The sequence below is a fragment of the Carassius carassius genome, chromosome 5 (assembly GCF_963082965.1).
Source record: "Carassius carassius chromosome 5, fCarCar2.1, whole genome shotgun sequence".
Lineage (NCBI taxonomy): Eukaryota > Metazoa > Chordata > Actinopteri > Cypriniformes > Cyprinidae > Carassius > Carassius carassius.
Window position 1 is genome coordinate 977,945 of NC_081759.1, and position 24,733 is coordinate 1,002,677.

At 37.8% G+C, this 24,733-nt stretch overlaps 2 protein-coding genes across 2 annotated transcripts; one reads left to right on the plus strand and one right to left on the minus strand.

The window, feature by feature from the left end:
* Positions 1–488: 488 nt before the first annotated feature.
* On the minus strand, positions 489–12,727 carry LOC132140205 (uncharacterized). The gene is made up of 3 exons (XM_059549014.1): positions 12,618–12,727; positions 5,487–5,555; positions 489–2,648 (listed from the first exon to the last, which is right to left on the minus strand). Exons 2-3 carry the CDS (start codon positions 5,504–5,506, stop codon positions 1,028–1,030), a joined length of 1,641 nt encoding a protein of 546 aa, XP_059404997.1. The 5' UTR covers positions 5,507–5,555; positions 12,618–12,727; the 3' UTR covers positions 489–1,027.
* Positions 12,728–18,426: 5,699 nt separating this feature from the next.
* On the plus strand, positions 18,427–24,399 carry haus4 (HAUS augmin-like complex, subunit 4). The gene is made up of 11 exons (XM_059549016.1): positions 18,427–18,514; positions 18,612–18,641; positions 18,785–18,860; positions 18,994–19,133; positions 19,967–20,095; positions 20,388–20,528; positions 21,206–21,302; positions 21,384–21,529; positions 22,778–22,908; positions 22,986–23,054; positions 23,955–24,399. Exons 3-11 carry the CDS (start codon positions 18,785–18,787, stop codon positions 24,127–24,129), a joined length of 1,104 nt encoding a protein of 367 aa, XP_059404999.1. The 5' UTR covers positions 18,427–18,514; positions 18,612–18,641; the 3' UTR covers positions 24,130–24,399.
* Positions 24,400–24,733: the final 334 nt, after the last annotated feature.

A 24,733-nucleotide genomic window follows, 5' to 3' on the forward strand; every position in this document is an offset into this window, starting at 1 on the left:
CGTATCCAGACCAGATGGTGGATCAGCACCTAGAAAGGACCTCTACATCCCTGAAAGACAGCGGAGACCAGGACAACTAGAGCCCCAGATACAGATCCCCTGTAAAGACCTTGTCTCAGAGGAGCACCAGGACAAGACCACAGGAAACAGATGATTCTTCTGCACAATCTGACTTTGCTGCAGCCTGGAATTGAACTACTGGTTTCGTCTGGTCAGAGGAGAACTGGCCCCCCAACTGAGCCTGGTTTCTCCCAAGGTTTTTTTCTCCATTCTGTCACCGATGGAGTTTCGGTTCCTTGACGCTGTCACCTCTGGCTTGCTTAGTTGGGGACACTTCATCTACAGCGATATCGTTGACTTGATTGCAAATAAATGCACAGTGAATTCAATGTTGAACTGCCGTTAACTATCATTTTTCATTATTGACACACTGTTTTCCTAAGGAATGTTGTTCAGTTGCTTTGACGCAATATATTTTGTGACTTGACTTGACTTGAACACAAAATATATTGGATGAACAAAACTTTTTGTGAAGGAACACAAATTTTACTGGACAACACAATTTCTTAGTGGAACGAAAATGTAGTGTTAGTGAACTCAAAAGAACGTAAAACTTTTGTGATAGAACAGTTTTATTTAACAAGAGTTTAAGATAAGCACTATACAGAGACAGAGACAGACAGTCAATCTGAGGGAAATAGCAATAAAAAAGAAATAAAACATAAAATGATTTCAACTGATTGCATTTAAAACAAAAAAATCAAATACAGAAAAAAAGCAGTGAGTGGCGCAGGTGTCGCCCATCACTTTCACTCCACCGGTCCCCACTCATCACAGTCTACAGTGTAATCACAGTACATGAAAGAACAGGAGATTAAAATGTCAAAAGCCATAAACACTAAAAACAGGGATGAAAATGAACTTGACATTAGTAAAATGAACTTGACATTAGTTAAATGAACGTTATCTTCAGATCTACAGAGAGTAACCTGCATTTCTTTCTCATTGTGAAGACTTTTCTTAATTGTTATTGATTCATCAGCTGTCCCGTCTGCACTTTTTCATTGCAGACTGAAAGATTTTCCAGACCTTGTTGAAGATAACTCAGAGCATCTTTATTGGATTCTTCAGCTACAGCGTTCGTCCTCATTTCCTCCAGCTCTTGTACCCAGTTTTCTTTCCCAGCCTCCTTCACTCTGGGGATGAAGAAGTTGAGATGTTTAAGAGTGAAAGCAGAGTCTGGTTTTAATGCAATCTGAGACAGATGCTTGATGGTCCTGTAAGCATTGAACAGAAGAACAGAAATCTGGTCCTCAATCTCAAGCAGATCTTTGTCAAGTCTTTCCTTTATAACTGAAAACGTCTTGGAATTCTTTTCAGCTTTTTCAAAATTCTTCAAGAAGTTGTCAAATTCTACTTTTATGCTGGAGTTTTTGATGATGTATTTATGGGGTTTTTTTACATGTTGGCTGTGATGACACTTCCCTGTGCACACAGTGCAGAAGCCGTTTTTCATGACTTCACATTTGCTGGGATCAGAAGCCCACCAGCAGCCAAACTCATGGCAGTTCTCCTCACAGAAGGTGCAGGTCGTCGCCTTCCTATTCTTCCATGATGCACTTTCAGTGGGCACCTTCAATTTCACCGTCTTTTTTAATTTAAAGGTAAAGTTTTTACATTCTTCAATCTTTTCCTTGTTTTGCATCATTGCCTCTTGAATCTGAACTTTTTCAGCCTTTTTCATCTCCATCTCTTGAATTTGCAACTGTAAGTTGCAGATGTATGCTTCAAATCGAATTCGCTCAATCAAGACATTTGAGGTCAACTCTAAACTTCTTCTGTTCTTTTTGTCCAGAGACTGAAGGAAGTGCTTCATATCATCCATGCTGTCTTCCCAAGCTCCTCTTTGAGCACGACTGTAACGTCTCTCGGTGTGACGGGCATCAGCTTGTCGATTGTTGAATAAGAAATAAACAGGTTGGCCACTTTTGTCTCGTCTGCAGGGGATTCTAGCTTTATTAATTGCACCAATTACATTTTTGGGTTCCATACCATCAGCATGTGTTATTAAAAACATAATGTTGTTCACAATGTCTTTTCCAAACAAAGACAGTACTGAACTGATAATGTAATGCTGTCTGTCTGAAAGACGATTCTTAGATGCCTGAATCACAAAACACACGGCATCAATTTCACGAACTCCATCATTGCTCTGAAACAGAACGGCCAAATTCTCCGCAACTTGCATATCTTTTTCTAGCCCTCTAGTGTCTCCATAGCCTGGAGTATCAATGACGGTGAGAGATACATGATTCTTTACAGAAGAGACCTCATACATGGTGATTTCAGAGGTTTGTGATTCTGATTGGTCTCTGGCTTCTTCTTCTGTGATTTCATACCATATTTCATCCTCAAACTTCACATCCAGTATGTAGTTGACCATGGTGTTGATGAGAGTCGTCTTGCCAGCACCAGTTTCTCCCACCAGCAGAACAATTTTGTTTTGTTTACTAGTGTCTTTTACACCATAAGTCCATTTTCTGACTTTCCCATATTCATCAAGCACGTTTCTCTCTGTACTTAGACAGAATCTTTTTGGAGAACCTCTTTGAATCAGAGTTGGTCTGCGTGGTGGAAGACGTGGCTGTCTGTAAATTAAAGATGGAAGGCAAATGTCAGAAATTTGTGTAAAATTAATTAAAACAACCACCAAAATACAGATATTTTGTGATCACCTTCCTTAAAAATTGTTACATTGAATATCAGGTGTTTTTCTACGAAAGCACTTTTTGTAAATTATATGATCACTAGAAAGACTAGAAAACTTTGTTGGCATTAATGGAAGTGCATTAGCATGGTTTAAATCGTACTTATATGACCGTCATCAATTCGTAGCAGTGAATGAAGAGGTATCATATTGATCACAAGTGCAGTATGGAGTACCTCAAGGCTCAGTACTAGGGCCGCTACTCTTCAAGCTTTACATGTTACCCTTGGGAGATATCATCAGGAAACACAGTATTATCTTTCACTGTTATGCTACGCTAATATTAGTCTGTTTCTCTCTTATTCCGAGGTCACCGTAGCCACCAGATCCAGTCTGTATCCAGATCAGAGGGTCACTGCAGTCGCCCGGATCCAGTACATATCCAGACCAGATGGTGGATCAGCACCTAGAAAGGACCTCTACATCCCTGAAAGACAGCGGAGACCAGGACAACTAGAGCCCCAGATACAGATCCCCTGTAAAGACCTTGTCTCAGAGGAGCACCAGGACAAGACCACAGGAAACAGATGATTCTTCTGCACAATCTGACTTTGCTGCAGCCTGGAATTGAACTACTGGTTTCGTCTGGTCAGAGGAGAACTGGCCCCCCAACTGAGCCTGGTTTCTCCCAAGGTTTTTTTCTCCATTCTGTCACCGATGGAGTTTCGGTTCCTTGACGCTGTCACCTCTGGCTTGCTTAGTTGGGGACACTTCATCTACAGCGATATCGTTGACTTGATTGCAAATGATTGCACAGATATTATTTAAACTGAACTGAAATGATGACAACACTGAATTCAATGATGAACCGCCTTTAACTGTCATTTTGCATTATTGACACGCTGTTTTCCTAATTAATGTTGTTCAATTGCTTTGACACAATCTGTTTTGTTTAAAGCATTATGTAAATAAAGGTGACTTGTCTTTGTATTTTTTTTAAAGGGTTTCCTGTGCTTCATTGGTAGTCAGTTTGTAGTCTTTTCCCTTGATTAGTCTCCCCAGGTGTGTCTAGTTTTCTAACTGTATAGGTAGCTTGTCACTACCTGTGTATATATAGCCTGTGTGTTTACTTGCTCTTTGTCAGTTGTTGAATGAATGTAGATACATGTGATTGTGCTGTGTTTGTCTCCTGGGTTTTTCCTTGTTTTGTTTAAGCTTATTTTAACCTTTACAACTGGAAAAGGTCATATCAATTTAAATGTAACAAAAGGAAAACTGTGGTTCTTAATCCTGGTCCTCGCAACCCCCTGCACTGTATATTTTGCATGTCTCTCTTGTTTAACGCACCTGATTCAAATAACCAGCTCTAGTGATGGGCAAATAAAGCCTTGTGAAGCATTAAGACTTTCCTCTGACTGTTTCAGGAAAAGATTCAAAGCTTCAAGTGTGTCCAAAACAGCATTATCTGGTGGTTAGTGAAAAATAAAGCAGCCAAAAGCCTGTGAAAGAAGCTCCGTCGGACGAAGCAGCCACCACACATTTCATAGATCAACTTATGTTACGTGCACAAATTAAAGCCTAACAATGTGTATTTGTGTTTGCTGAATTTCTGTTTAAGATAAATTTATTTACACATTAAACTGGCATTTAATGGCAGCACGAATATCAATATTTATGTAAGAGAAGAATAATGTACACATATATGAACTGCATATGGCACATATTTAATTTTCTTGAAGTAATTTACTTGTATGACTTTGTATTTAATAATGGAATTGAGTAAGTCTTAATGGAAACCTGTAAAGTAAGACCTGGGGGTTTGAACATTCTGACACACAAAGTGAATAGAGCATGTGATTGGACAGAAAGTGAGGCTTCGTTTGTCATTGGTCATGTGATTTCTATGTTAACAACACAAGCCTCGACTCAAGACGTCATCTGGCGTGTCAATTTATTCTCAAAACAAACTCTGATGACTAATGATTTTAGACCTAGTAAAGGAGGCCTGAGAGAGAGAGAGAGATTAAGCAAGTGTGAATACTCTGTGTCTCTCAACAGTATTTGGATGCAGTATCTCTAAAGGGAAACTGTAAGTTTAGGGGCAGCTGTGGCCTAATGGTTAGAGAGTTGGATTTGTAACCTGGTCGCAGGTTCAAGTCTCGGTGCTGGCAGGAGATGTAGGTGGGAGGGAGTGAATGAACAGCGCTCTCTTCCACCCTCAATACTCATGGCTGAAGTGCCCTTGAGCAAGGCACTGAACCCCCAGTTGCTCACTGGGCACTGGATCTATAGCTGCCCACTGCTCTGGGTGTGTGTACACGGTGTGTTCACTTCTCACTGCTGTGTGTGTGTGTGTGTGTGTGTGTGTGTGTGTGTGTGTGTGTGTGTGCACTTGAATGGGTTAAATCCAGAGCACCAATTCTGAGTATGGGTTACCACACACTTGGCAAATGTCACGACTTTCACTTTCACTTTACTGATAAAACCATCAGAGCATCGGTGACAAGATGCTTCTGAGTGCAAGTATATTTCCTGTGAGTGTGTGTCCATACTGTATTTTCCCTGCCTGCCTATACCTGCAAGAACTGAATGTCATTTTCAAGACAATACATCAGGTCTGTGTCAGTTCCGTCAATTGTCCCTGGACCGTATTTGAGTCTGGAGTTGAGTCTGAGTACCCCAACTCTACTAAATGCAAATGTAAAATATAATAAAATAAATAAAAGTAAAGAAAGTATATCGTTTATCCTCCTGTAAAAGCATTTGAATTTTAACTCACCTGGAATCCATTGTGGTCATTCAACTAATTTCTTCACTTCACAGAAGACTTTCACCATCCCTCTCCAGTCTGCGTTAGAGCAAAACAATTCATTAGTTTCCTGAGAATGTGACCGCTTTTAATTTTATAGGCTATATATATACACACACACACACACACACACACATGTATATATATATATATATATATATATATTCATGACAACTCTCAGATGGATTGGTATGGTAATGTACATGACAATGTTACTAAATTTGGCCATGGTGGAATAAATCTGCTACCCTGCTGCTGCAGCAGAGCAAGTACAGACTTGCTACTGCCAATACATCCACAACATGCTGCTGTGAGCATGTAAGAAAAACTGCTGCTGCAAATATAGCATACATGAAATAATCCCCCACAAAGCAAGAGACATAGTAGGGACAATACATTCCAAACAAGAACAAAACACCCCGCAAAAAGCAGATCTATCGCCAAGGCATATGTACTGCTGCTGCTCTGAAGAGCCAAGTGAACCGCATGTATTACTCTCTATATGTGCCTGGACTACCACGCCAACTGGCTTAACTCTAATTAGACGCAGACTATGTATAATGTTTAAGTAACAAAATAGATATACGTTGCAATCCGATAGATAACACCCCAGCACCCACCTGAGCAAATATCATAATGGAGTCATTTGATAACTGCTGTTTCTTTCTCCGCTTCATCTGTCCCAATGGCAGTGTAACAGCCTGTTAATTCATATTCGTGCAATGATGAGACAGATAAAGTTAGCCGATGCATGCCACTTTACTCTCTCATGCAGATAAAAGTTGTCAAAGTTACAGTGCACAAAAACCCCTGGGTGGACCTGAATTAATTGAGATAAAATCAGAATATGAATGTTCTTTCTCTATTTCTGAATCACACAGTAGACGAGAGCACACGTCACAGGAGCACATTTATCCAAACTACACAACCCATAATGCATTTCACTCAGAACTAAAGGTGCATTCATGCCATATCGGAATTCCCATAATAACTTGTAAAAAGCATTCACATCCTCGAAGAACTCATGATTACAACTTGTGAACTGGGAGTTTTCTGAGAGCTTCTACTTGTGGCTCTGTTTAGGTGATGATCGTAGGATTGTGAGAGTAGGTGGCTGCAGTGAGGGGAAGAGTGCAATAAGCGCAGTCAAGATGGACAGTTCTGAGCTATCGAAGTGGAACAGATACCTACGAGATCAAAGGCAGATATTGCGTTATTCACACTCACGTGCCCTGTTGCTAATAAACGTATTATAATTTCAGTTCTGTTGCTTTTATATGAAAATAAATATGATGAACAAGACACTCAAAGTGCTTGCTATCTAATTCCATACTGAGGTTTAACACAAGACAATTGTTGCATAAAGTCATAATGTAGATTTTGCCTCAATAAAAGTGCATGGGGTCAGAGACAAAAAATAATTTTGTTGCTGGTACTGCGTGCATACAATGACAATAAAAGATTCGATTCAATAAGCCAACCCCTTGAATATGAATCTCAAGTATGGTCTTTGATGAGGAGCTATCGTGATAATAAAGTTAGTGTCTTTCAAATACACCAATCCCTGTGGCATATTTGCACTGTTTTAGAGTCAGCATCATGAATGGGTTTTCATCAGCGAAAGTTTCAGATGCTTGAGATAGAGGATGGGCTTGAGCCCACCATCTTTCTTGGGAATGAGGAAGTAGCGGCTGTAAAAGCCTGACTCTCTGTTTTACTAGAGGATCATTTCCACAGTTCCCTTTGCAAGCAGACTTTGCACTTCAGCTAGGAGAATGTTAGAATTGTTGTCCTGTACCAAAATTTGATTTAATACCTCTGGGAGTCATAGCAAACTGGAGCAAATTACCTCATTCTGTGGTCTGCAGAGCCCAGCCTGACATGCCTGGATCTGGGGAGCAAGTGATCTGAGTCTTTCGAGTGGCAGATCGCTACATGAGGGTGGGAAGCTGACATTCACTGTGTTGCTCTTTTCAGTATGTGCAGGGGTGCTTAGGCAGGAAGTGGTGCATGACCTGTGCAGAATTAGAAGAGCTTACATGTGCCTTTGGTAAGTTCATTGTAAGCTTCTTCTAGGGTAAAAACACCAGTCTCTGGCGGGAGGTTTGTTGATGAAGAATAAGCATTTATCGTTCGCCTAAGTGACTGTGGGGGTGCTCTTCCACAGCTGGACATTCTAAGCTGAGATTTGCCTTGGTGAGGATGCAAACCAGTTTGCTATCTGTGCTGGCCCAAGTTAACTCAGTCGGAAAAAAGGGTGACAGGATCCTCTTCAGAACGTGTCAAATCCACTGAATTTGAAGCTGTAAGTGATACTAAATTAAAATTAAATTTATGCAGTTAGCAGACGCTTTTATCCAAAGCTATTGCTAACGCAATGCTCTACCACTTGGGCTACAGGAACACTATGATACGGAATCATCAGTGCCAGCTTTTCCTCTGATCCCCCTAAAAAGATCAAACAGCACATTGCAGAGAAGGGGCACGGATCCTAAAATGCACAGGCAGATCAAAGTGCTTTGGGGAGAGTGAAGCACATGAGACCTGTACCGTGGTGTGAGATCACTTGAGCCCAGCTGCTCAGCCCTGTGATTCCACTGTTTCTTCTCTGAGACAGAAGGGAGGGCAGAAGCAGAGGAGCAGGAAGCACAAGCTAAGCAGGGCAAGACTCATGCTCTCGCAGTGTCTCAGTGAGTGCAGCCTCAGCATGGGCATGGCCCAGGCTTCAGAGTTCAGCGAGGAGATGACCCGAAGAAGTAAATTCTTATGAATGGCACTCAGAGCCGACTTACTGTATATAGCAGTTGGCATCACCCCTTTTGGCAGTCTGAATGCCATTTGTTCATATAGTTACACAAACCTGAAAAAAATCAGGCTTCAGTATTCAGAGTAAAGAGGAGTTTCCCTAAAGTGTAGAACACAACTGGAGAGACCATTCGATAGGGAATGCCCTCTCCCCAAACAAAACAACAACCAAGCATTAGCATTACCACTACAACCTGCTAAGTCAGAGCTTGTGCCTTTTACAACCTCTTTGGGATTTCTTTACAAGGTCCTTTTAGCAAGTAGCACTTCATGATGTCTCCTACGCCCTAAAATAAAGGTTTGTATATGTTTTAATTAATAAACAAAGTTTTTACTGTGCTGTAAATCAATATATTTTGTGCACCGCAACACAAAGAGATGTTTGTTAGCATAGATAATTTGGTATGATGGAAACAGCCTTTGCCTTGCATGATTTTATTCCTTTTAATAATGAATCTAGTTATCATGATTTTTAAAATATGAATTTCTCTGGGGATGTAAAACACTTTAAAGGGGACCTATTATGCTCCTTTTTACAAGTAAAACAAGTCTTTGATACCCCCAGAGTGTATATGTGAAGTTTTATCTCAAAATACCAGACAGATATTTTTTATAGCTTGTAAAAGGGGTCATATAATGCAATTTAATTATTTTCTTTCTCTTTGGAGTGTTACAAGCTCTTGATGCATAAAGAAGATCTGTAAAGTTGCAAAGACTAAAGTCTCAAATCCAAATAAAAGTTAAGACTCATCCACACTCTCCTAAAACGCCTCATTTAAACATGCCCCCACATCTCTACGTCGCTGTGTGGGAAGATTTGCATAATGCCGCACAAATGTTCACCCAAAGAAAGAAGGCATAACTTTTATTCTCTCTGCGCCATGTTGTGGAGACACTGTGTGTTTCATTGTGAAAGTGAAACTACTTTGTTTGGTCTTCCAAAAGAGGACATGACTAGAAATCAGTGGTTAAGTTATATTTCAACACTGTTCAAGCCATATATTCAGATGTGTGCAGCTCATTTTATGGAGGATGTTTCTGTAAAGTTGGGCAGTTCAAACTTTGTAAGATCTGGCGGTTCTGACTCACAGCCTGTAAGTTTTTTATATTTAAATAATTTCAGAATCGAACTGAATCATTTGAAACGGTTTGGGTCTCCAGTACGCAATAATCAACAAATTACTTAAGTTATTTGGTTTATAGATTAGAGTTGTGACGTTCGCGAACGAACCGATTCTTTTGAACGGCTCATAAACATGAACGATGGGAGCCAAGTCGCGGCTGGAGGGGAGCCGTTCTTTCTGTCGATCTTTTATCCTATGCGTGTTTCACACAGATGCACACAAATGAGCTCCTCCGCGAGACAGAACAGTTGTAGGGGGAGGGGCGCACCCAGCGCAGGCCAACCCTTTATAGCGTGATGATATTAGTTATTAGTTGTGCACGCATCCTTCACGTCCTTCACATCCTGCGTGCCTCTGTCATTGGGTAGGAGCGTTGAAAAAAAAGCTGTTTTGCACAGACATTTATTGCAGCCCACTTTGTTATTGTTCATTGACTTGAAGGGGCTGATGTTTGCAAAGTTTACAGTAGTAATTGTATGTAGACATTTCCATTTTATTTATTCTAACTTTAAATATTTTTTGTTTTCTATCAAAATGTTAAATTCATTGCAGCCGGCTTTCTTTTTGATGTTTATTCGTGAGTAGGTATTGTATGAATAACATAAGTCAACGTAGCTTTACACACACACACTTTGTACTAAAGGTAAATCCAAAATAGTGATGTCACTGTCTAAGCAGAGGGATTTGTGCAACCCTATGGAATATAGTCCACACATGACAAATGAGGTAATAATCAATATTTCAGAATAATTCAAACTCAGATATTGGTGTGTGATATCTGAGTTTTAATTATTTGACTACAAATCTCACCTCATCATTCTTCCCAGTGATTATTTCCAGGTTAAACTGAGATGGCTCCAAGCTGGCTTCTTAAAACTGACTAAATATTTAAAAGAGCCAAAAGAGCCGTTCTTTTGAACGGCTCTTTGAAAGGAACGGATCGCGAAGATCCGGATCCCCTCAAAGAGCCATAAATCCCATCACTATTATAGATGTGCCGATGATGGGACATGCACGAGCAGAGCAGCTGGACTTTGTCTTTATTCTGCTGGGACACATCATCACAGTATGGTGAGGGGTGTAACATTTCTGTCACACGCTTGAGGCATTCAACCAATCACAACGCACTGGATAGCTGGCCAATCAGAGCACACCTCGCTTTTTTAGAATGATGAGCATTGTAAAAATCGACGCATTTCAGAAAGAAATAATATTGTACATTATATGGCAAATAATGTGTTTTTTTAACCTTAAACCGCATAAACACATTGCATTACACCAAATACACAAAATAATGTTATTTTTAGCCATGTCATATGACCCCTTTAAAACCACTTTTAGGGCATGAGCCAAAACACAACGTTTTTGTGTTTGACCATTTAAATCCAAATGAGCTAGTGCTCCCCGCCCCCTTTTCAGAAGAGGGTGGAGCTTCAAGAGCATGCTCTGGCAATACCAGTCCCTGTGCAAATAAACATTCCACTATTAGTACAAGACTGTAATCTTTACAGAAAATCATCTCATTTGATTGTACTGTGCATAATAAATTCAAGTTTATGAATTACAGAGTTTATTGCTATTACAAACTTTATAAGTCCAACTTCTGATCATGAGCTCAACAAATTCAAGCAGACTTCACATTGCTTTCATATGCAATTTTTAACAACCACATTCCTATTCGTGATCATTCGTGATAGCACATGAAGGCAGCATCAGTGAAAACAAGCAGAGACAATAATGATAGCTTTAGCAATTAGCCTTACAGAGTGCCAAGAGAGCAGTTTGAAAACAAACGCATGATACTTACTTTGTCTGGAGCTGATGTTCGCGCATGAAGCATTGGTTTTGATCCCTAAATATATAGGGGATTTTACATATTTTTTTCCAGGATATTTCCTTCGAAAATTCAACCTTACCACAGTGTCGTCGGCTAAATTTACCCATCCCGCAAATGGAGGGAGTCTATGACTGTTATGTTTGTAGGTGAATCCCAAAACACAACACCTGTAAGTAATGCCTCTTTTGCGCTGACATTGCAAACCTTAAGCAGCTATAGCGGGAAAACCGTCACAACTTATTGATCACAATAAGAAAAAAATTAAAATTTAAACCGGTAACATTTATTGTGTTAAAATTTAGTTAGAAATAAGGTCTTTTATTTATTGTGACTCAGTCAGCTTGCTTACATTTATGATCATATAAAATCTTGTAGAAGATTATTTGATCTACACACATGACTTCAACTGTAAAATGTTCAAAATATATTCTTTATGTAGCACAGGGCTCGTTTTGGGGAATACACCTCCGGTGATTTTATATAGATTCAATAATAAACAAGTCAAAGGGCCATTGAGTTTAATGGGTTTATTGGGGTTATTGAGTCTATTTAAAAAGTACAGGAGGTGTATATAAGATTAATATTCGAAGTGCTTTACTGTTCGATTTAGATCTGTAGGTCAAATGACCATTAAGATCAATAGAATTACAATATTGCAGTTTTACATACACTACTCTATAAAAAGTATATGCTATTTGAAGAATAATATTCTGACCGTTTTACAGTTGGATTCATGTATGTTTATCAAATAATCTTTGAGTTTATATTTTTATTTTATTTATTATATTTTATTTTATAATATTACATGCAGTTTTACACTACTATATTTAAAAAAAATTGAATGTAAATTCCAAAAACAGAAGGTTGTGTCATGAAATGGCTCTTAAGCATCATTTCACATTTCATGTAATGTCGAAGTGAGAAAGGATTAGAATTTTTTTAATTAATTTATGTCTAAACAAATATTTTCGAGAAAAATTTGATGTTGTTCAAAGAAAGATATTCATGCATTTCCAAATAGGCTTGTCAGAGTATATGTGATAAAAACGTAATGTGAAGGTCCTGTTTTCACCAGTATGAAACGCATGAACTGTTTTAACCGCGGTCTGTTGTGCGTCATTAACATTTAAAAACAATAAACTCATTCTGTTTTCGCAAGCACTGATAAAATTTTCAGGATGTTTAGTGTTAAGCCGATCACAGTGCGGTTTTCTCTGTTGCATGTGAAAAACCTATACACCAATTTCTACTTGAGTCAAACCAAAATGAAAAAAATTTCACGTATCCAATTGCATTTTGATAATGAAAAAAAAAAATCACAATTCACATCATTACCCAAGCTTTGCAGTCCTGACTGAAGTGTTGCGTCCTAATGAACGATGCGATGAAACCTTAGAATCTCGGAGAAACAGGTTTAGGCTCGACCTGCACGCGCTGAAACAGAGTTAAACTCTGTGATTCAGATCACTCGGAGCGCGCTTTTCTTGCGCTTTTCACTTCATTTGCATCTCTTGTGGTGACCCCCGGATGCAGCTCAGTATGCAGGGTGTGCTGTGTGCTATAACAGTTTGGAGATATGAATTAAATTACAATTAATGTGCACAAAACATCCCAATAGTTTTAAAACGATTGCATAATAGAAATAGAACGGGCAACAACATCTTTTTACATTAAAGCACCTTAAAATGACAAGAAATTGTATTGTGCCAGGCTATGAAGTCTCAGGCTATGTAATAACTCATATTTTGTTGTTTTTTCAACCCTGTTACCGACACAAGCCTTATATAGTTTAATTAGAGCTATGTGAGTTTTCACATATGAGCAGCATTTTAGTCCCTCTTCTCACTGGGATTGTTTCAGATTATATATATATATAAATAGTTCTATATCTGCCAATCAGATGATCAAGAACATCCTTGTTTTGGAGGGCGACCACATCTCAATCGAGAAAAAAATATATTTACAAGAGAGATGTTTAAAAAGTGTCTTTGTCCAAAATAAAATGTAGTTAAAGTTAGTTTTTGCATTTTAAATTGCATTATATTGTTTTGCACTTACTTGGCAGAATTGTATGACAATAGTAAACAGTCAATTTTTCTGTTAAAGTCAGTTCATTGTTGATTAACACATTACACTTCAAGTTCAATTCAAGTTTAATTGTATCGTTTTTACAATACAAATCGTTACAAAGCAACTTTACAGAAAATTATGTTTCTACAATATTTAGTAGTAGCTGGTAGTTTGTGCACGTTTGACAGGATTTTAGAAAAAATAAAAAATAATAATAATACAAGATGTAGTCAGCTAGACGATGAACTATCAATATTATTAATTAATAGTAATTATATGATGCAGTCACACATGTAGCAATATTTGTTAGTTTTGGTTGAAGGTTGGCATCATCTGAGGTCCTCTGAGGGTCAGCATCATCTCTTCTCAGGTGTTCTGGATCCAGACTGGAGCTTGTGTAAATCCCGTGGCAAAACATAGAAACAAAATAGAGACATCATTAGCATAGCTGCTGATCCAACAAAGTAAAATTAGTTTAACACCAGCTAATGAATAAAAATGCACATTTGATCAGATACAACTACACTCACAATTTAAGAGATACATTATTCGTATGCTTGGCGAAAGAGATGTGTTTTTAATCTAGATTTAAACAGAGAGAGTGTGTCTGAACCCCGAACATTATCAGGAAGGCTTTTCCAGAGTTTGGGAGCCAAATGTGAGAAAGCTCTACCTCCTTTAGTGGACTTTGCTATCAATCGAGAAAAAATTTGATCTCTTATTGGAAAATAAGATCTCACTTATAAGAGATCTTATGTCTTAAGGGTTTTATAATTAGGTAATGTGTCCATCTGTTTGTGTGTCCCCTTACAGAACTTAAAATATACAATTATTAGGAAGATGTTTACTATAGATCATGTTCTTTATGTGATCATCTGAAACCAGAGCAATTTCGTTTTACTTTCTTGAACATTGCAAGGCTGTGGTGTAACATGGGAGCCGATGAGATGTGCTGATCCATGTGCAAGCTTTTATTACACAGAGACGTGGTCATATGGGTCAAACACTGGCAAACAGGTATATAGAGGGCAAGACAAAGAATATAGGGTAAGCATGGGTCTACAATGAACAAACAATATCCAGAAGGCTAAGCAAGAGGGGTAATCCAGAGCAAAGGGTCAAAACACGAGTAACAGGGAAAAGCAAGAAAAAGACTAAACTATGAAAACTAGAAACTGAAACAAGACTATGAAAACAAACATGGAATGGCTTGGTATCACAGCTATCGCTAGGACAGGGATGCGTGCAGAACAATACTCAGCCGTGTGTGAAAGGAAGTCCAATGCTTATAAAGCGTGTCTGATGATTGTGCTGTGTGTGTGTGTGTGTGTGTGTGTGTGTGTGTGTGTGTGTGTGATTGGTCTCAGGAGCATAATGTGATTGTTTTCAGGTGAATGTGATTGGTGCAATGGAGCATGGGTAATGTAGTCCAGGGTGTACTGTGTAGTGTGAGTGTGTGTTGTGGATGATGACCTCTGTTAGTGAATAAACGGAAGTTCAATGACCGGATCATGACATAGCCAAACATAGACATAGACTGGGGAATTAGTTTCTGAACTGGAGGGGTTGAGCGCGCTGGTTTAGGGATACCAGCTGCTCTTACTGACAACAGCGGTGGATCTTCCGTGCTGGATGCCAGTCTGGGATACTGAAGAGCTGACCTCCAGGCTTTGGGTGCAACAGACAAGACGTGATTAGCCTCTGGAAGATAAGCTGTGAAGTGATGTGACTCCAGACGACCCATTGTGACGTGATGAGACTCTGGAAGTTCAGCTGATATGTGACAAGACTCAGAAAGACCCGTGCTCGTGCTCTAGTGCAGCTGCCATTACATGAATGAGTGTGGTGTCGCGTTCTTCCTCCACGACACCCACAGTGAATGAAGAGCCAACACACCACAAAAAATAGTCCAAAAACTATGACATCACAAAAAATCTAAATCAAAATAATGTCCGGTAAGTCAGAATAGTCAGCGATGTCTAAAAACATTCTAATATGGCTTTCCAGTGATCGTGGGCCTTGCTTAATGGTGAATAGTATCTTTGTAGTGTCCATAACTGGCCAGTATTCACCTGAATAGCTGCTTGATCCTTGTGCGGCTGAGTGTTCTGTAACAGAGCGACAGAGACGTGAGGATCCATGTGTGACCTTTTATTACACAGAGACATGGTAGTAACAGGCATGGGTCAAACACTGGCAAACAGGTATATAGAGGGCAAGACAAAGAATGTTCCTAGGATAAGCATGGGTCTACAATAAACGACCAATATCCAGAGGGCTAAGCAAGAGGGGTAATCCAGTATCCAGAGCAAAGGGTCAAAACACGAGAAACGGGGCAAAGCAAGAAAAAGACTAAACTATGAAAACTAGAAACTGAAACGACTATGAAAACAAACATGGAATGGCTTGGTATCGCTAGGGGAAGGACATGTGCAGAACAATACTCAGACGTGTGTGAGGGGAAGTTCAATGCTTATAAAGCATGTCTGATTTATTGTGCTGTGTGTGTGTGTGTGTGTGTGTGTGTGTGTGTGTGTGATTGGTCTCAGGTGCATGGTGTGATTGTTATTGGGTGAATGTGATTGGTGTAATGGAGCATGGGAAATGTAGTCCAGGGTGTACTGTGTAGTGTGAGTTTGTGTTGTGGATGATGACCTCTGGTGGTGAATAAATGGAAGTTCAATGACCTGATCATGACAGTATACCACTGAAGGATATAGGCATTAAAGCAATAATATATCCATGATGTCCTTTAAATGTTTGTATTTAACACAGACAATCTTTAAAAACAGGGTGACACCTAATCTATATCATCCCTGTTATTCAGATGTCAAAACTTGTTACTCTAAAAAGTAACAGGTCGACTGTGACAGGCTTGACGATTTCAAACAAATTTGCTAATTGTTAGCTAATAGTCACGTTCACAAAAGCACATGTTGTGCATTGAAAGGGTGTTACTTGTAGATATTGATTATATTAAATGTAATAAATAATTGTTGAAATTTACATCTTTTAAAATGGTTACAGTATTGACATTGCATGATGCCACCCCACCACCCTAAGTCAAGCCTAATAAATAATCAAAAATAAAACATCATGGAAGAGTAAGAGAAACAAACTTGTGTTTCAAGTGAATTCAGAAGTGACATAACCTCCTAGAAGTCGTCACCTGATTGTACATTATTTTATGAGAGTTTTTTGATGAGGGTAATAGGAATAACATGAAATCAAGGAAAACCAATTAAAAAAAAATATATTTTATGAAAAAAAAAGAATAAAAATAAACATTAAAGTCATTAATTTGACTAAAAATGTTAATGTTATAATGTTTCTGTTCTGGTGTTCCCTTATTTGGTCTGGTTCCTGTCTTTGATTAGTTATTAATCATCCCATACACCTGTTTCTTCCAGTTATCCTGTGTATTTAGCTCCAGTCTGTGTTTGTCGGTTCTGAACATTGTTGTGCTATGTGTTTCATCATGTGGATGATTAAAGTCTGTTCTGTGTGAATTCCATTGTTCCTTGCCCCTAACAGTAGCCAAGTGTGACAGAATGTGCTAATATCTCTGGCTGTGAGTTTCCAGATGTAGATCTACTGATGTGATGTGACCGCAGTAAGGTCTCATATTCGTATGTGACTGTCTGTGTGTTTTACTGGAGGACTCTCAGGACTGAGACGTCAGTCCTGTTTCCTCAGGATCAGCTGATGGTGAAAAAGGAGCAACTGGAGACAGAGACACACAGCATCACACATGTGTGTGACTCCACATCTCTTTCTCCTTTCATACTGGATCGTAAAATTGAGTGACTGCAACATGAAGAGAATTAGCTCACCATTGCAACAGCATATTTGTATACAACGTGTATATATAAATGGTTTTAATGCAGTGCTAATCACCTTTATCTCTGTATAAAATACTGTAAAATATATATATATATAATTTCTACCTCTCTTCTGTGATAAAAAGCTGTATCAGTTCACAGAAGGAGATTATTTCAAACACTCAATGCTATAATGTGAGTTTGGAGTAACAGCTGTACTTGTAATTCTCACATTGTTGTATTTTAATGTTGTATGGTGTACATAAAAACAGTATGGGAGAAACAAAAAATGCCATCACTCAATATTTCTATAATTATCACAATATCATTTGAATACTTTAGCCAACAATATTTTGTTGATTTCTTGCTTTTTCCTCCTCTTTTCTCCTCACACATTGAGAATACCAAATGTATATGATGATAAATAGAGATCTAGCCCTCCCTTTTATTATTTGTAACCATCAATTTCCTTTATTTCCAGTCACCATTGAAAACATATACCTTTACATATCAATAATTAAGATCTTTTTATTTTTAATTAAATCTTAATATTCCTGTTTTTCTTTTGTTCAAGGTTAAATTACATATTGTGATAAGTCAGCAAAAGTGGGACACTTTTTTTTAGTGAACTGTGTATTAAATACAAATAAATCTGTCAAAAATATTTATGCTTTAACAAATCTTTTTATCTTTTTTATGTGAAATATGGATTGTTTTTTAAACAATTAAAAAATGTTAAGCACCCATTTTTATTCTTCAGGCTTTTTCAGGTAAATTCAGGACACTACAACTGGTAAAGTGGGACAGAAATTTTTATCCAGTACAACAGGACAATTTAGGTGTTTTTTTTAAGAATAAGTTTATAAACCAACATTGGAAAAACTTGCCTACGCTTTTTAAACTCTAAAAAAGTACCTATACATATAATTCAGCTTCCAGCTCAAATGGACACTAGGCAACAAGTCTGAATCTGCTTTTTTTTTTTAAGCATAAATTATAAGTAGGTTTTATTTACTGTTAACGCATTGAAATGTTCTATAATATATTTTTTGACGCAACTGGTCAGATATATATAGCACATTACTTTGAAAATGACAAAACACAAACTGGCTTCATTGGTCTGTGAGTATTTCAGTCTGAGCCTCATGATTTATAACCATTATAACAAGAGACTTTTATTTTATAGTTTTATCAAGGGCTGAACCTCATTGGTTTAACCTGAGAGTTCAAACGACGTCATTACAGGCAGTGAACCAGTCAGCTCAGCTGACAGTCGCGCATGCGCAGTGATCATCAGCTGTCCTGGCGGGAAAGTAAAAACGAAGAGAGGATGTCAACAAAGTAAAAGCGCGACCGAACTTGAGTTTTTTTATATTATAATGAATATCTTCACATTAATGACAAGTAATTATATTTAATCATTACTCTCTAACCTTAGCCGAGCGGTCACTAAGTGTAAAACATCCGGGTAAGTTACTGAGTTGTTCGACCTTGTGAATAATATAGAATATTTTTCCTCTAGTAAAATGAAATCAAATAGCAATCCCATTTAACATATTTTAATGCCGTGTTAATAGTTTTTTTATGCCAATGTTTTTATGCCTTTGTCAGATGTCAGTGATGTCTCAGAGAACAGATCCAGTGTTTGTCTCGTCTCTCGGTAAAGGAGACAATTTACATCAACAAGGTTTGAACTGATTTGCTCTTCTACGTTTCAAACTTCGTACTTTTAGGAAAACAGATGTATTATTATTGTCTCCTCAGCACAATGATGAATGTGTGATTAATATGAGTGCATCCCTCTCTCCTTGTGTCTTCAGTGTTAGCAGCTTTCCCTCTGTGTCGGATCTCAGAGGAGGATCTGATCCAGAACCCAGGGTTCTGCAGGTTACTGGCCACTCTGTGTCAGCACGTGGACAGAACCGGACTCACACAGCACCTCAGGAGGGACCGAGAGAAGGTCCGAGACCACACACTCGTGCACACTTCACAACCACTAACCCTAGAGTGTGTGCTCGCAACACCAGGGTCAGGGGTTCGACTCCAGCTGAAAGCATGAGCTGATCAAATACCGTATTTACCTTAAATACAGTGAAACGAAAGTTTAAGGTTTCATGATCACTATTTAGCCTCTTCACTATTTAGCCTCTTCAGTTATTATGCGCTCGTAAAAACAGCATATAATATATCATAGCCTTTCATTCATAAAATATCCACAACCTTCTTTATGTATTTATGAAATATTATTTATTTTGACAGTGGTTTAAGCTGCTCTTCAAAGTCTTCGTAATCTCTGTTTAACACATTTTGTCACATTTAATTTATTTATTTTTCACAGTAAGTGTTAAAAAGTATGAAGATTATTATATGGAAGAAGGAATTATTTTAGTAGTATTTGTATACTATTATAGTGAAGATTCATATTTTAAATGAGCTTTTTTTTTATAAATGTATTTTTGATATTTATTTATAATTTTAAAAGTGTCGTTTTTATTTTAGTGTATTTTTAAAAAATTTTGCTGTGTGCTTTTGTCTTTTTAAATTATTTTAATAAAATTTTTACATGTAGATCAAATTATTTAAATTCATTTTCCTAGTTTATTTTTACTAGTTCAGTTTCAGTCCTTATTTATTTCGAGCTAGTAATTATAGCGCTTCAACTTAAACTTATTCGGTTAGTTGTGAAGGCATCATTTCTAATTGTCATTTAATGTAATTTCTCATCTTATATCTATATGTAATTTCATGTCAGTGATCAGAGTGGTTCTAATAGCTCAGGTGTGTGTTCTGCAGGCCGAGCGCGAGCTGCACGCTCAGAGGTTGTGTTGGCTGCGTGTGGAGAGCCTTCATCGGGTTCTGAGAGAAATGGTCCAGGAGAACCGCTTCAGTAAAGCCTCCAGTGCTCTGACAGTGGAGGACAAGGTGAGACAAGTACCTCAGCAACTGCTGCTGTGTGTTTGATTGAGTGCAGAGCAGACGTCACGCAGGAACATGAGTTATTATAGCAGCACAACAGACTAAAGAAGTTACTGAGAGGACGTTAGGATCTTATGACTGTGAGGGAGGCCTGTTGTAAGGTGACAGACTGATTTGTTCTCACGTAACAGTGAACAGATCACACAATCCAGCAGTAAATGAGTTTTTATTTGTTGTATTTGTGAATGGTGTGAATACTCCAGCAGACATTCAGCAGCATGTGTGACACTGTTTTCAGTTCTGCAGCACACTGGAGCAGTGTTTGACGGTGGCTCAGTGTGTGAAACAGATGGACATCAGCTCTGATAGCAGTGAAGATCACAGCGGCATTCTGGGACTGACTGCTGAAAGAGTCCTGAGACTAATGCCTCCTGAACAGGTGCTGCTCATTAAATCACTTTTTATTAAGTAATTACCTAGAGACCAGTAAAAATAGTATGATGCCTTAATGTTGTGGAAAAATTGCGTTAATTAACGCTGAACTACTTCATCCTTAATGTCATCAAGAAAAAAAAAATAGTTTTTTGTTTATCTCAATTTAGTTATCTATTCAGCTTTCTTTCAGTTATCAGAATGTATTATTTTAGTAAACAATAATAACCCTGATGTAGGACAGTGTGAAACTGAAAGAATGCGATATGATTCCCCAAGCACAATTAAAAAATAAAAACATTTCTAAAGAGCAAATTCATTTTTCAGAGATTAAAGATGGAATTAAGCATATATTAAACACACTGCTGATTCGACTGATATAGAATATTAATAAAAACTAAATCAATGCTGAAATAAGCTTATTAGTACTAACCGAAAATAAATAAAACTATAATACATTTAAAAAAAATCGAATTAAACCTACTGAGCAAAACAAGTACTAATAACAATAATAGCAAACAAAAGCACACGTTATTTAAATACTACTATTAAAACTAATAGCATATAAGTAATATTTGGTGGTAATGATGAGTTCAGCTCTTGTCAGTGCAGCTTGTATTGCTGCAATGGTCTGCTGATGCAGTCAATGATGTTTAAAGCGGATCTTTCATGTCTGTCCTCCAGGAGCTGCTAGAGATGAAGCAGAGGTTGTCATCAGAACTCCTGCAGCATCTGAAGAAGAAGGCCGTCAGTGTCCTGACATACTATCAGCCGGAGTGGGGTAAAGCGAGCGCCGCTGCTGAGCCATGCTGTGTTTAATGATGAAAGGTTTGCAGAGTTCTGATCTGATCTGTTCTCTCAGAGAATGAAAGCGAGGGTCTCAGGAGTGTGAAGCTTTCCAAACTTCCTGAACTGCTGGACGCTGAACAAAAGAGAGCCAAGAGCCTTACAGAGAAGAATCGAGAGAACGAGGCACTACTGCAGAGACAAACACACGCTTACCTGTCTGTGAGTCCAGAGACACCACACTCACATCTGCAAGTGACCCGACAAACTCATTCAGATCTGTTAGTGATGAAGACTGTGTCTGAAGAATACAGAAGGATGCAATTACCAAAGAAAAGATTAGTCCTTAAGATGTGTTTTATTTATACGGGTTCTTAAGAGGTTTTCCATTTTAATTTTTATCTTAATAATACATTATAATACCATGCATGTTTTGACTTTTATTATTATTATTTAAAGAAGAAACCAAACCAATGTGTAGGCTCAGTTCTATAGAAAAGTAAAACAAGATTTTCAGTTTGTTTGGGAAGTCGTGGCCTAATGGTTAGAGAGTCGGACTCCCAATCGAAAGGTTGTGAGTTTGAGTCCCGGGCCGGCAGGAATTGTGGGTGGGGGGAGTGCATGTACAGTTCTCTCTCCACCTTCAATACCACGACTTAGGTGCCCTTGAGCAAGGCATCGAACCCCCAACTGCTCCCTGGGTGCCGCAGCATAAATGGCTGCCCACTGCTCCGGGTGTGTGCTCACAGTGTGTGTGTGTGTGTGTTCACTGCTCTGTGTGTGTGCATTTCGGATGGGTTAAATGCAGAACACAAATTCTGAGTATGGGTCACCATACTTGGCCGAATGTCACGTCACTTTCACTTTATTTTCACATTAAAATATCACGCAGTTGCTTCAAACACTTTCAGAAAGGAGACACAATCCAGTGCCAATTGTGATAATCACAATTTACGGGGAAAAATCAACAATTATGTTTCTTGTCATAATCGTGCAGCTCTAATACAAAGCATGCATCAAATTAATAATTTTCCGATGATACAACTGTTATCTCATCATACACTATCACACTTTTACAACTCTTAAATAAGATTGAAAACCAAAAGAATAGTTAGTTGTTAAAGTTGATTTTACTTAACAAATTAGATTAGTATGTAACGGATGATGTTTTGATGGTTTTGTCTAGGGTTATTACAGTACACTCAAACCAAAACCATCGTTACATCAAAATGAAATGTTACAAAATCTACTTTATTTCAGCCAAGGCAACTAACAACTAACTAAAAAACACCACGAAATTACAAAAACTTTAACTGAATTGACAGAAAAAACAGAAAATATCAAATCAGATTTAGAATATAAACCAGAACTGTAATAGTATCAGTATTGCTGGACTTACTGAAGGTGGATGATGATGATTAAACACGAGAAGCGTCTGATGATGATGATGATGATGTGTTTGTCTGTCAGGAGCTGCTGAAGTGCATGAACATCCTTCAGCGTCTCGTCCTGGATCTCCGGCTCAAGGCTCAGAAAGAGCTAGACAGGAAGAAGATTGAGTACTTCCAGGCCAAATGTGAGATCGGTTTGCAGAAGATCAGGTACGATCAGTGCTTGTGCTCCTGAATGTGATCTTGAGGGCATCTGGATATTCCTAAGGATGAGTTTGTTCCTGCAGAGCCGAGATGCTGGAGGTTCAGCTGGACACGTACACAAGAGACAAGATCACGGCTCACAAGAAGATCACGTGAGTGACTCCAGCCAGCATTCATCTGTGCAGCTCTGTTAATGAAAACTATTCAAAAGATTTCTGTTCAATCAAAAAAAATCAATCAATAAATAAATATACGTTATATATATATCTATATATACACACACATGAGACTGATGGCACACATGCCTGGTAATACCATATTAACATGAATGTTTTATTGACAAAGTGATGCATGTCTTGGTTATTGTGTGTATTTTCCCTCTGGAATGAAGAAGAAAAAAAACATGACTGAAGCTGAAATAAAAATAAATAAAAACTATATAGACCCATGTAAAACTAAAGAAATGACCAAAACGCATAACAAAATTTCTGGATAAAAACAGATATTATCAAAATTGTCATTACCATAATATTATCTTATTAATACAAAAATAGCACTGAAATTAGTTTAGTTATTAACTGAAAGTGCATAGAAACTACAACTGAACTTAAAATAAAAAGCCATATTAGTAGAATTAAAAAATACTGATAAAATTGACAAAAGCACATAACAAAACTACTAAAATGTAAAAAAAAAAAAAAAAAAAAAAAAAATTGAAAACATAAAAAATAAAAGATCATTCAAAATATTAATAAAAACTAATAGTCTATAAAATAGTATTCATATAAAATTTGTCTGTTACAAAGGCATTATAGAAATCCTACACTTTAATTTAAGTCTTAATATCCTAATGATTTTTGACATAAAAGAAAAATTGATAATTTTGACCCATACAATGTATTGTTGTCTATCGCTACAAATATACCCCAGAGACTTCAGACTGCTTTGGTGCTGCAGGGACACATTTAGTGTGTTCGGTCTTGAGTCAGATCTACATGCAGTGTTTGAGCACACCAGAGTCATCCTCTCTGTGCGTCTGTGACTGTCTTCAGGGAGAAGCTGAGAGCGGAGCTGAAGTCCTCAGAGCTGGACAAACAGACGCTGGAGTCCAAGCTGACCTCCTTCCAGATCTATGGCCAGGACTTTGAGGCTCTCGCAGAGGAATATTCCAGACTCCGGCAGGAAATTGCCACCAAATCCTGGGCGCTGAAGGAATTCTCCACATGAGCAACGCTGAAGCTAATCCGATCTCTCCTCAGTTCTGTCCTGCTTTTCAATTCATTTGTTCTGGTTCATTTAATGTTAGTTTACAAAAAAAAAACACGTCTAAATCAACAAGTCCACATGGAGTCAGAATCGACTGTATTCATAAATAAGACAAATTTGATTTGTTTTCTTGATTTTATTATCATTATTTTACTGATATATGGCTTCTACATTGAATAAATACATGAGTAGTTTGTATTCTGAGTTAATAAATTACATTTTAGACATAAACGTGTAAACGTGGTTCTTTTGTAATATCAGAGTTTTCTAGAATTTGGACATCAATGCATTTTTTTAAGAATTTAAGGAGATGTGTATTGTTTTTATCATTATTTTATTTTATTATTATTATTTACCTTTTTGGCTGGTTTGGATTTACAAACTTTTGAAACTAAATTTTTTTTGTAAAGTGTTTTAAGATTTACCTTACGTCAATTTAAACGATATATCACGTTAAAACATTCATTACATTATTCTATATAAATTATTAGGTATAGTTAAATATGTACAATTCTGAAATTTAAATAATGTTTAAGTTTGGAGAATTAATGTATTAATATTACAG